Genomic DNA, 12,808 nt, shown 5'->3' on the forward strand with positions numbered 1-12,808 from the left:
GAGTCCTTTCTTTGATAGCCACTGCTCAGTGTTAGATAAAACTGGGATTTGGAATTCATGAGACGTTGCAAGGTGTGTGCACGCATGCATGTGTGCATGCATGTGTGCTAGCAGAAAAATTGCCAATCAACTGCTTCAATAAAACAATAATTTATTGATTTATCTATATCACTAGCCAAGTGGTGTGTGTGTGTGTGTGTGTGTGTGTGTGTGTGTGTGTGTGTGTGTGTGTGTGTGTGTGTGTGTGTGTGTGTGTGTGTGTGTGTATGTGTGTGTGTGTGTGTGTGTGTGTGTGTGTGTGTGTGTGTGTGTGTGTGTGTGTGTGTGTGTGTGTGTGTGGCTTCGATCACAGAGAAACTGGGGAGAGCTGACATTTTCTGTTCAGTATATTTATGTATTTTGGGTCAAGGATGAATGCTGCGAAAACGGTAAATTGATAGGTCTAATATTTTTGGAGAAATTAGCGATATTAGATAACAACAATGAACAGTGGATGTTGTGCTGCAATGCACCATGGGAGTTCAGGGTTTGGAGTTTTAAATGTTGTTATTGTGGTTCATGTTTGTTTAACAGTGTTGTTAGTGTTATTTATTTATTTATTGTGTTTTTGTATTTCAGTTGGTTTAGTCAGTTTAGTTAAGTGCCATGTTGCTGTTACCATGAGTGGGAACTGTACTGCATTTAATGTCTTCCACCGCCGTGTCTGTTTGTGGCTGTGTAAAAATGGAAGCACCTGCTTGTTGCAGAAAGCAAAAAAGACAAAAAAAACACTCTGTGTGCATGCATGCGTGCATGCTTTGATCCTGGATAAACTGGGGAGAGCTGACATTTGCTGTTTGTTTATGTATTTTGGGTCAAGGATAAACACCGCCAAAATGGAACGTTGATAGGACTAATATTTTTGGACAGACTACAGATATTAGCTAAAAAATGGACATTGATAATTGCATTCGGGACTCACATGCCATTCCAGCAAGGGGCAGTAAATCATCTATATGTTAAAAGCATGCGTGTGTGATTTTATTTAGTAAATTCAATGTAAGTACATAATTATAAATACATTAAAAATACATGGATGACAGAAGAAAGTGAAAACACGTATTTCCATTGTAGTCCATTTAACAATTAAATGACAAAATAGAAGTAATAATAATAATAATAACAATAATAATAATAATAATAATAGTGTGTTTGAAATATATGAGTCTAGACTTTGAAAATTGATTGATTGCATGATAAAGATAAAATTTGTGATATTTTAAGTAGCCCCGCGACAGACTGCCGTCATGTCCAGGGTGTTCCCTGTGTCACACCCTATAACTGCTGGGATAGGCGCCAGCAACCCCCCCCCGGTTGAAGATGATTGAGTGATATTTTGAGTATCAGTTTTTCTTTCCATCCCCAATAACTATTGTATATTTATTGAATGATATACTGTCCCAGAAATAATTGTAATAAACAACGTTGTCGTTGTAAAACTATTTTATGCCACTAATAAAGTAAGTATGCCCTTTGAAAGGGTGTTAAAACCCACTTATTCCAGTAAAGAGTCCCAGAGGTCACTGGGTAAAAGGCATGGTCCATACGCTGTCAGTCGATGCTTTTAAAGCGTAATGACTTATTAATTCTTAAGAATATTCAGACATTACATTTGTAATATTAGAAAAAAATATTGAACTATCCTAAATAAATAAAACAGTTTTTTAAAAAAGCAAATGACTGACACTGATTATTATTAACTTTTTGTTTTGTTTTGTTTTTTTTAAATTTAACTTAAATTTAAAAAGAGGCAAGTTAACAAAGTCAGTCGTGTTAATTGGCTCACCTCTGTGATTTAGTTTAAAGTCAAAGCCTTCTTACGCTAGATCAAGTGCATTTGGACCTGTTCTTTCAACTTTGACCCCCCCCGCTTTACATCATGCACTATATTTGCTTTTTAACTTGTGAGCAAAACCTTTGGCCTGTGGGTGAGGTGTTTTTTTTTTAATATACGAGGGCTGTCAATAAAGTTACGGTCCTTTTTATTTTTTTCAAAAACTATATGGATTTCATTCATATGTTTTTACGTCAGACATGCTTGAACCCTCGTGCGCATGCGTGAGTTTTTCCACGCCTGTCGGTGACGTCATTCGCCTGTGAGCACTCCTTGTGGGAGGAGTCGTCCAGCCCCTCGTCGGAATTCCTTTGTCTGAGAAGTTGCTGAGAGACTGGCGCGTTGTTTGATCAAAATTTTTTCTAAACCTGTGAGACACATCGAAGTGGACACGGTTCGAAAAATTAAGCTGGTTTTCAGTGAAAATTTTAACGGCTGATGAGAGATTTTGAGGTGATACTGTCGCTTTAAGGACTTCCCACGGTGCGAGACGTCGCGCAGCGCTCTCAGCCGCCGTCATCAGCCTGTTCAAGCTGAAAACCTCCACATTTCAGGCTCTATTGATCCAGGACGTCGTGAGAGAACAGAGAAGTTTCAGAAGAAGTCGGTTTCAGCATTTTATCCGGATATTCCACTGTTAAAGGAGATTTTTTTAATGAAAGACGTGTGGACGGATCCGCGCATCGGGACGCAGCCGACGCGGTGCGGCGGCACAGGAAAAACACCTCCGTGTTGATAACCATTTGTAAAATCCAGGCGGCTTTTGATGGCTTTCAGTGGAGTGAGTATATGAGAAATTGTTTAACAGGCAGGACATGTTCCAACTTGTCCTTAAGGCTTTCAACGGAGGTGTTTTTCCTGTGGCGGAGCGTCGCGGCGGCTGCGTCCCGACGCGCGGACCCGTCCGCACGTCTTTCATTAAAAAAATCTCCTTTAACAGTGGAATATCCGGATAAAATGCTGAAACCGACTTCTTCTGAAACTTCTCTGTTCTCTCACGACGTCCTGGATCAATAGAGCCTGAAATGTGGAGGTTTTCAGCTTGAACAGGCTGATGACGCTGCCTGAGAGTGCTGCGCGACGTCTCGCACCGTGGGAAGTCCTTAAAGCGACAGTATCACCTCAAAATCTCTCATCAGCCGTTAAAATTTTCACTGAAAACCAGCTTAATTTTTCGAACCGTGTCCACTTCGATGTGTCTCACAGGTTTAGAAAAAATTTTGATCAAACAACGCGCCAGTCTCTCAGCAACTTCTCCTACAAAGGAATTCCGACGAGGGGCTGGACGACTCCTCCCACAAGGAGTGCTCACAGGCGAATGACGTCACCGACAGGCGTGGAAAAACTCACACATGCGCACGAGGGTTCAAGCATGTCTGACGTAAAAACATATGAATGAAATCCATATAGTTTTTGAAAAAAATAAAAAGGACCGTAACTTTATTGACAGCCCTCGTATATGTTTTATTTGTTTCTTTCTGTTTTAGACTTTCCCTTAGCGTGTTTTCCCACGCGGCTGTCTAACTCACCCTTTTCCATTCAGTCACTATTCCTGCGTTGATCCTTTTGTTGCTGCCCAAACAGTGAAGCAGTTTTCAGAACGAGCCGTTTCATTTGTACCAGCTCAAACAGAGACTCATTTAGCCTACAGGGCAGCGACCGGCAACAATATGCCATCAGATAAGAATTTAGACGCGACATTGTGATAATAGGTTTTTGTCGCGGCTTCCAGGATGTGTAGCAAAGCGTTTAATCCTCGCACTGCGCTGATTTGTAAAGACGGCTGAATTTCAGACAAAAAGCGTGCTGGTGGGAGGAAGGGAACAGAGAGTAATGATAAAAAAGTCTGTTTGTGTGTCGAAATGTGTGTGTGGAAATGTTTGAATGTGAGACTAATTTATTCTTGTTCTGATTTTCTGCGTAGGGAGGTGTTTTCACAGTTTGCTCTTGCACTTCACCCAACAGACACATTGTTCAACTGTTCCCTGGTTAAAGAGAGAACTTTTTGTTATGTACGCTTCAGTTTTTTTTGTTTTTTTTTAAATATTGAAGATGTCTTTCTGGGTGGAAAACAGCCCTTATAAAGCACAAAATCTCAGAGGAAGAGACGGGCTAGTTAGGCAAAGGATTGACATGACTCTAATACGTAGCCGCGGGGAGAGTTTAATCAGGCAAGGCTTCAGCCTTGTGCACTATAATGAATGAAATAAAGGGAGGCTGAAAGCACTAGTTTAATTAGATGCTACCCATCATCAGGGCAACGGAGAGATCCAGTGAGGTAGGTCAGTGCAGACCAGCTGTCTTTCTGACTCAGATCCATCAGTGTCATCCTCACATTTCTTACTCAGAACTGTTTTCCAAATAATAATCAGCAACAGCAAATATTAAGCCCCTTTCACACCTGGCCTGCTTCAAGTTGCGTTGTGCGGCATCATGACAGCGCCAAGTTGATGCAACCTAGCGCCGAGTTGATGCAGCTTAACGCCACAATACCGTGAGGGACTCAAAGGGCGACGCGAAACAGATGCAAAAAATTAAACATGTTTAATTTTTTTGCGTCGAGCACAGGACGCAGAAAGGAAATAGTTTTCTCGTAAGTTGAGGCAACTTAACGGTAATTAACGTGACTGGATGCCACACCCATACAATATAATGCTACCTGACACCAATTTATGATTCCTCCTTTATAAATCATTAATATAATTTATATAAATTTTTGTCAAACTTTTTATACCTTGTACACAATGCAGTAAAACTACACTGCTCAAAGAGCACATGTGAACAATTAAAAGAAAAAAAAAGCTCATTACAGCCTGGCTGCAGCTCCTTGCGCTCACCTCCTCAAGTTCTCTCATGATTGTTTTAAATAAAGTCCATTAAGTCCTGCTCACAGACTGATTGCCAGAGACAGGACATGTCCACATCCAGTATAACTCCTCATGGAGGACATCTCCACGTCCACTCATGGATGGTTCACACTAGCGTGCGTGCAAACGTCGGCTGCAGCTCTGCGGGCACAGGAAGAAATATAAACTAGAAGAGAAACCAGATCAGACAAATAATATGCTATACTTTTCAATATGATTGGAACATTTTTTAGTTTTGACCCCTGCAATTCTTCAATTGACCCCTACTTGGCCCCTATTAAAAACTCAAATGGCTAACGTTATTTTTCTAAAATATGTACCAAAAGGTGTACACAGTCAGATTGTGGTGCTTGTAACCAGATTTGAACAATTCTTACAGTTATCTGCTGTATAGCCTGGTTTAGTGTTCAAGGAATGGGATATCGGAGCTGGTGCAGAAAAGCAGAGTGTTGGATGCAGCCACCTCCTCTGTGCCGCAAACAACCAAACTGTGTGACCATTCTTCCCCTTTCTCTCTGTATTTCATTGAGTCCTTTCTCTGATATGTGTGTCCGGTCATCTTGCTTGCATGTAACCCTTGAAACTGTTTTCATCCTTTTAGTATTTTGATGAATGTGAGGCAAGAAATAGAGAAACTGGGAACGTAAGAGTAAGCTGAATCGTAAAGAATGCATGTCCATATATGTCGGAATTTGCTACAGCATGCCTGAGAAGTGCATTTGCAGGTGTCGGCCCGGTTCACGTCACACAAAAAGCATGCAGATAATGTTTGGGTCAGGCTGTGCTGAACATACCACCGCTGTGTTCTTCTCTGTGCAGGACAAAATGTACTGAAATAGCTTAAGAAACGAGAGATTTTTCCAACAATATCTTGATCGAATGGGATTTTAAGACGTTATTACAAGACCCGTCTGGCCATCATTTTTCCAACTTTAGTCTGGATTCTGATTACATTTGCAGTATGTGAAGGAAGGTGGTATGGATGGGACTGGATAAGATTCATTAATATTAATGCCATTGACAGTTCTGGTTGTGTAGTTCTTTATCTAGTCCCTAAACATTTTTCTTTGGAAAAATGTCTACACAGATTTTCAGGATAATTGCAGCTGTTCTCCAACATGGCATCAGATGGGATGTCAAACATGAAGAGGTTTTGCATGTTTAAGGGTAGTAGGATTAGCCCTTTCCCTTTGTGAAGTTCCTTGGGGTGACATGTCACAATTTGGCAGTACATTCAAAAAACTGATGCATTTCAGTTATGAGCAGGATTTCCATCTAATAAATATATGTAGTCCCAACTCAAATAAAGCGCATCCATGCTAGTTAATTTAATTTAATTTAGTTGGGACTACATATATTTATTAGATGGAAATCCTGCCCATAATGGGGGATTTTCAAGGTCCGCAACCATCTTGAAATTGAGATTTCCGGTTAGTGAGCCTGTCACTCGCTTGTTTGGCGTCATTAGAAACACCTGCTCACCTGTCAGATTTCCAGGGAGTGAATTGGCCACTGGAGGTGAATTCCACGGCATATTGGAAATTAATTTTATTGTCATTGTTGTTGTTAACCCACAAGGAATGAGAAGGAGCACTGCAGTGGTGTGAATATCGATCTAAAGCCCCGGTCACACGGCACTAACGAAGGACACTGAAGCCAAAACTAAACAAGAAATCTGGACTTACATTGACTTTCAGAGACATCATTTAACCATCGTCCAGCTTCGTTCCTGTACCAATCCTGACGACAACTTCAAGTCGTCCGTATTCTGTTTTGCTTTCTGTCTTGACGGTTCCTCATCGTTTTTCCCGTACCATCAGCGTTCTGTTTGACTGTCATCCAACTTCGTCCAACCTCCCAAGTCCGACGTCTTGTACGAACATTGTGCACACACTCAAACGGCTGTGCGCCACAGGCATAGCTGTCTGTGGCGCACAGCCTCTACAGCCAAAGACGGCATGCGAACGTGCGCACAGCCGTCTGTGGCGCACAGCCATTTGTGTGTGCACACAGCCACTACAGCATGCGAACAGCTGTTTGTGTGTGTGTGTGTGTGTGTGTGTGTGTAAAATGTTCGTGCAAGACATCAGACTTGGAAGGTTGAACAAAGCTGGACAACTGTCAAACGCTGACGGTACAGGAATTATGCAAACGATGAGGAACCGTCAAGACAGAAAGCAAAACGGAATACAGATGAATTGAAGTTCTCGTCGGGATTCGTACAGGAATGAAGCTGGACGATGGTTAAATGATGTCTCTGAAAGTCAACATACGAGGTCTGTGAGAAAAGTAACTGACCTTTTTATTTTTTTCAAAAACTATATGGATTTGATTCATACGAGGTCTGTCAATAAAGCAACGGTCCTTTTTATTTTTTTCAAAAACTATATGGATTTCATTCATATGTTTTTACGTCAGACATGCTTGAACCCTCGTGCGCATGCGTGAGTTTTTCCACGCCTGTCGGTGACGTCATTCGCCTGTGAGCACTCCTTGTGGGAGGAGTCGTCCAGCCCCTCGTCGGAATTCCTTTGTCTGAGAAGTTGCTGAGAGACTGGCGCTTTGTTTGATCAAAATTTTTTCTAAACCTGTGAGACACATCGAAGTGGACACGGTTCAAAAAATTAAGCTGGTTTTCAGTGAAAATTTTAACGGCTGATGAGAGATTTGGAGGTGATTCTGTCGCTTTAAGGACTTCCCACGGTGCGAGACGTCGCTCAGCGCTCTCAGCCGCCGTCGTCAGCCTGTTCAAGCTGAAAACCTCCACATTTCAGGCTCTGTTGATCCAGGACGTCGTGAGAGAACAGAGAAGTTTCAGAAGAAGTCGGTTTCAGCATTTTATCCGGATATTCCACTGTTAAAGGAGATTTTTTTTAATGAAAGACGTGCGGACGGGTCCGCGCGTCGGGACGCAGCCGACGCGGTGTGGCGGCACAGGAAAAACACCTCCGTGTTGATAACCATTTCTAAAATCCAGGCGGCTTTTGATGGCTTTCAGTGGAGTGAGTATATGAGAAATTGTTTAACAGCAGGACATGTTCCAACTTGTCCTTAAGGCTTTCAACAGAGGTGTTTTTCCTGTGGCGGAGCGTCGCGGTGGCTGCGTCCCGACGCGCGGACCCGTCCGCACGGACCCGTCCGCACATCTTTCATTAAAAAAAATCTCCTTTAACAGTGGAATATCCGGATAAAATGCTGAAACTGACTTCTTCTGAAACTTCTCTGTTCTCTCACGACGTCCTGGATCAATAGAGCCTGAAATGTGGAGGTTTTCAGCTTGAACAGGCTGACGACGGCGGCTGAGAGCGCTGAGCGACGTCTCGCACCGTGGGAAGTCCTTAAAGCGACAGAATCACCTCAAAATCTCTCATCAGCCGTTAAAATTTTCACTGAAAACCAGCTTAATTTTTCGAACCGTGTCCACTTCGATGTGTCTCACAGGTTTAGAAAAAATTTTGATCAAACAAAGCGCCAGTCTCTCAGCAACTTCTCAGACAAAGGAATTCCGACGAGGGGCTGGACGACTCCTCCCACAAGGAGTGCTCACAGGCGAATGACGTCACCGACAGGCGTGGAAAAACTCACGCATGCGCACGAGGGTTCAAGCATGTCTGACGTAAAAACATATGAATGAAATCCATATAGTTTTTGAAAAAAATAAAAAGGACCGTTACTTTATTGACAGCCCTCGTATGTTTTTACGTCAGCCAAGCTTGAACCTTCGTGCGCATGCGTGAGTTTTTCCACGCCTTTCGGTTGCGTCATTCACCTGTGAGCACGCCCTGTGGGAGGAGTGGTCCAGCCCCCTCGTCGGATTTTCATTGTCAGGAAATGGCGGAATGATTTGGGCTTTTTTTCCATCAGAATTTTTTCAGAAACTGTTAGAGACAAGCAGCTGGAAACCATTCGAAAAATGTATCTGGCTTTCGGTGAAAATTTTACGGGCTTCACAGAGAATAAGGAGTGTTACTACAGCTTTAAGGACGCCCCACAGTGGCGCACGGCGCGCCGCGTTCCGAGCCGCCATCGAGAGGCAGGAACCACCACATCATTTCTACACGGATGGCTGTGTGGAGCCGGGACCATCGTGAGCAATTTCTCTGGTTATCACAAGAGCTGGACATCAGCCATTTTCCGTCAGATTTCACTTTTAACAAGAGATTTTGTCATAGAAAGCCGCGCAGAGGCTTCACGTGTCAGGACCGATTCGCTGATCGAGCGAGACAAAGGAACACCTCCGTTTCGGAGTGCCAGGGGACAAGTTGGGAAATGCCCAGCTCTCCACAATTTCTCTTATACTCACTGGGCTGGTAAGTATTAAAAGCTGAGATAGGCATGTCCCAACTTTCGTTAGTGCCATGTGACCGGGGTTTCATTGCTAGGACAGTTCAACTACCAAAATACCAACATTCTGGGCACAATGAACGCCTTTCCCCTATTATTTGATTTCTTTGTGCGACTGACATCATTATTCAAGCATTCAAAAGAATATTCCTACCGCCACACAACTCCAACCACACACGAGAAAGTTTCTGAACAGTTCTTGTTAATGGAAGAAACCGTGTCTCCCGAACTGGATAGAGTTGTGACGTCATCACGCATGCGCATAGGCACTGTCTTGCGGGATCTTGAAAATCCCCCATTGAATTGAGTTCATCCAGTTAATTATTTCTTTGAGTCACTCAAAAAACTGACTCATTGGATTGGATTCCATCTAATAAACATATGTAGTCCCAACTCAAATAAAACACATCCATGCAAGACAATGTAATTTAATTTAGTTGGGACTACATATATTTATTAGATGGAAATCCTGCACATAATTGAATTGAGTTTATACCAGTATATAAATAAATTAAATTGAAATTTAATTCAGTTTTGGCAAAGTGGAACTGTCAGGAAAAAACATGCAGGCAGTGATAAGAGGAAGTGATGGTATCTGAGGCATATGATTGAAAAATTGGGACGCAGTTCTCAAGTGGAACTGGTTCAAAATTCCAACCCCTACATGTTGGGGGTCTAAAGTGTCTGTTTCTTTGACCACATCTCAATCATTCAGCTCTGGTGTCGGTCCCAGACCACATGGGATATGTTCCTGTTCTGCTTCCTAATCACAGAAGGCACCGTTTTTGTTTTTTTGTTTTTATAGCCAGCTCTGTGTTCTTTTCCTTCCTCTGCTGTGTCTCTGTGACCACAGGAACTGCCGGCCTGTCAATACTTGTCCTTTCAAAGAACTCGTCCTTCAGTCTGTGGTTTCCTCCAAGAATTCCATCTGTCAGCAGGTTGTGTTGTTGGATCCAGGGTTAGTCTAAAAGGACCTCACCGTCACCTTACACTGGACCTCCAAACCTCTTCCTGCAGCTTCACTCCTCCTGCCCATTTAATTCTGATTTCAGATGAGGTCACTCTATCGAGTTGCAGCTTAGTCATAGTGATCTTTAAATTAAATCAATGCCTCCCTCACATACGGCCTAGTTAACTCTGCAGACTTCACCCAGGTTAATGTGATGATTCAGTTGACTAGATGTGGGTAATGAGATTCTTATGCTTCTGAGGTTTGTTTTTTTTTTCCCCTCACAGATCAAATCGTGATGTTTTTGTGGCTGTAATTGAATAAATGTAGGCGTTCTAAATGTGCACAGGGCAGAGGCACTTTCTGAACCACGCAGTGCTCCTCTCTCCTGTCTTGCAGGTGATGCCATAGCTCAGCTCACAGACGTGGGTTCAGCCTTGTCGGCTCAGGCAGATGGGCGCGTCACAGTGTTCAGTGACAGAATGGGCATGGTGAAGGCCGCTCGCTTGCTCCTCTCCTCAGTCACTAAAGTCCTGGTCTTGGCCGACCGCATCGTCATCAAACAGATTATTACATCACGCAACAAGGTGAGACGCATAGTGACATAGAAATGTGAGCTGGAAACAGACCTCTCTCTCTCTCTCTCTCTCTATCTCTCTCTCTCTCTATCTCTCCCCCCCCCTTAATGTCTGTCTGTACTCTTAACCAGCCTGTGTCATTTCGATGTAACTGGAGATTAAGCAAAGAGCCGAAATGAGTGGCCTTATCATGACTTGTTAGTCTTGTTTGGACAGACAGTGGACAGCCCCCTCGTCTCCATTACTGGCAAACACAGTTATAGCTTTCCCGTCTCTTTCTGTCCTCTTTGTCTGGCACAAATAACAGCTGATGCATTAATGCTGCCATCAGCCACTATTACTGAAGATGCAGGCTTGCAAATATCATACAGAAATTAACTGCAGCACAAGCTTCATATTTAGTCCACTTATAGTGTGTGAAGGCAACGGTTCTCAAACGGACTTTATTGACAATGAGCACCTAAAGACAAATGAAAGTGCAGAAACCTTTAGTGTAGATTAATCACATTTTGCAAGCCTATAAAAGGCAATATCTGGTTGGTTTTGTTTGGGCATTTCAAATTCACATTGTAATGAGAGAAGGGAGTAGTTTGAAGTGAGCATGGACAGGTGAAGGTACACAATGGAGAGAAGGGGAATGAAAGCCAGTAAGAGCAAGACAGAGTACACGTGCGTGAATAAGAGGGAGGGCGACAGTGGTGCTGTTGGAAGGAGTGGCGGTGGCGAAGGTGGACAAGTTTGTATACTTGGAATCAACTGTTCACAGTAATGAAGAGAATGCAGATGGGAGGAGTGTGTGGAGAAGAGTGGCAGAAGCGATTTATGATGGAAAATTATCTGCAAGAGTAAAGTTTACAAAACAGTAGTGACACCAATTATGTTGTTTGGCTTGGAGGTGGTGGCGCTAACAAAAAGACAGAAAGTGGAGCTAAAGGTGACGGAGATGAAGATGCTACAATTTTTCATGGGAGTGACAGGGATGGACAGGATTAGGAATGAGCATATAAGAGATACAGAGCAGGTAGGACAGTTTGGACACAAAGTGACCGAGATGATATTGAGTTGGTTTGGGCATGCACAGATAAAGGATGCGGGGTATATCAGGAGAAGGATGCTGAGGATGGGACTGTCAAGCAGGAGGTGAGGAGGGATGCCAAAGAGGAGCTTAATGGATTGGTTGAGAGAGGACATGCAGGTGGTAGTGGTGACTGAAGAAGATACAGAGGACAGAGTGAGATGAAGATGGATGATCTGCTGTGGTGACCCCTAATGACAGCAGCCCAAAGAAGAAAAAGACTTCAGCTTGATAGTATGGGATCTGTATATGAACCAAACATTACTACAGCCAACACTGTACCACCAAAGATCAGATGTGAATAAGATCTGGGACTATAAGTGCAGTGGGCTTAAATCTGATTTAAAGAAATAAATAAAAAAAAAAGGGATAAAAAATAGTGAATTGGCACAAAATAAAAAGATCAGTAAAATTTCACACGAAGCCCCCCAAAAATGAAAAAATCTCATTTGTAGGTTAAAACATATTTTTGTGAAATATTGCTAACAATTTGAACATTCAATTATTTTGGGCAGTGGGCGTGATTGTCTTCTGACTTCCAAAGTGCACAGTAAAAGAAAGACGAGGTACAACCATGGCCTATGACATTTCCTCTTCTTTTATATTTTACGGCATCAGCAGGAGGAACTTGCAGTACTAGAAGTACACAAGCCACTTACTGTTCAACAAGCTACTCTGATCTTCTCGCTCTTCTCAGGTTCTGGTAACCTTGGACCATTTGGAACGAGTCAGTACCTTCCAGGAATTTGTCCAGATATTCAGCCAGTTTGGGAACGAGATGGTTGAGTTTGCCCACCTCACAGGAGACAGACAGAATGTGAGTAACACGTTTGAGAGCCTGCAGAATTTCTTACTGCTACCGTGGGAAATGGACACGGCTGATCTTTTCACTTCATTTAAAAACCCATGCATGCACACTGTCATCTTTTACACATCTCAGTCTGACTTGTATGCATGTGTATGAGGTACTAAGTACTATCATTTGGTACCACTGCCTGCTGGAAAGACTTGCTGTCAAATGTGTAGTCAATTTTGGAGAACTGGACGAGGCCTATAGCTCCATCATGAGGGAACGTTAGCTGTGACACTGTGGTCTTGTGTCACGTTTTTATATCATAAACC

At 42.8% G+C, this 12,808-nt stretch overlaps 1 protein-coding gene across 2 annotated transcripts in view; it reads left to right on the forward strand.

Moving 5' to 3' along the window:
- Positions 1 to 12,808, forward strand: part of ctnnal1 (catenin (cadherin-associated protein), alpha-like 1) — a 177,983-nt gene that overhangs the window by 112,194 nt on the left and 52,981 nt on the right. For both annotated transcript variants that reach the window (XM_034160180.1, XM_034160181.1), the window contains 2 exons: positions 10,433 to 10,620; positions 12,384 to 12,503. In XM_034160180.1, coding sequence (XP_034016071.1) covers positions 10,433 to 10,620; positions 12,384 to 12,503 — 308 coding nt within the window. The remainder of the gene's footprint in view (positions 1 to 10,432; positions 10,621 to 12,383; positions 12,504 to 12,808) is intronic.

This window comes from Thalassophryne amazonica, chromosome 20, assembly GCF_902500255.1.
Source record: "Thalassophryne amazonica chromosome 20, fThaAma1.1, whole genome shotgun sequence".
Lineage (NCBI taxonomy): Eukaryota > Metazoa > Chordata > Actinopteri > Batrachoidiformes > Batrachoididae > Thalassophryne > Thalassophryne amazonica.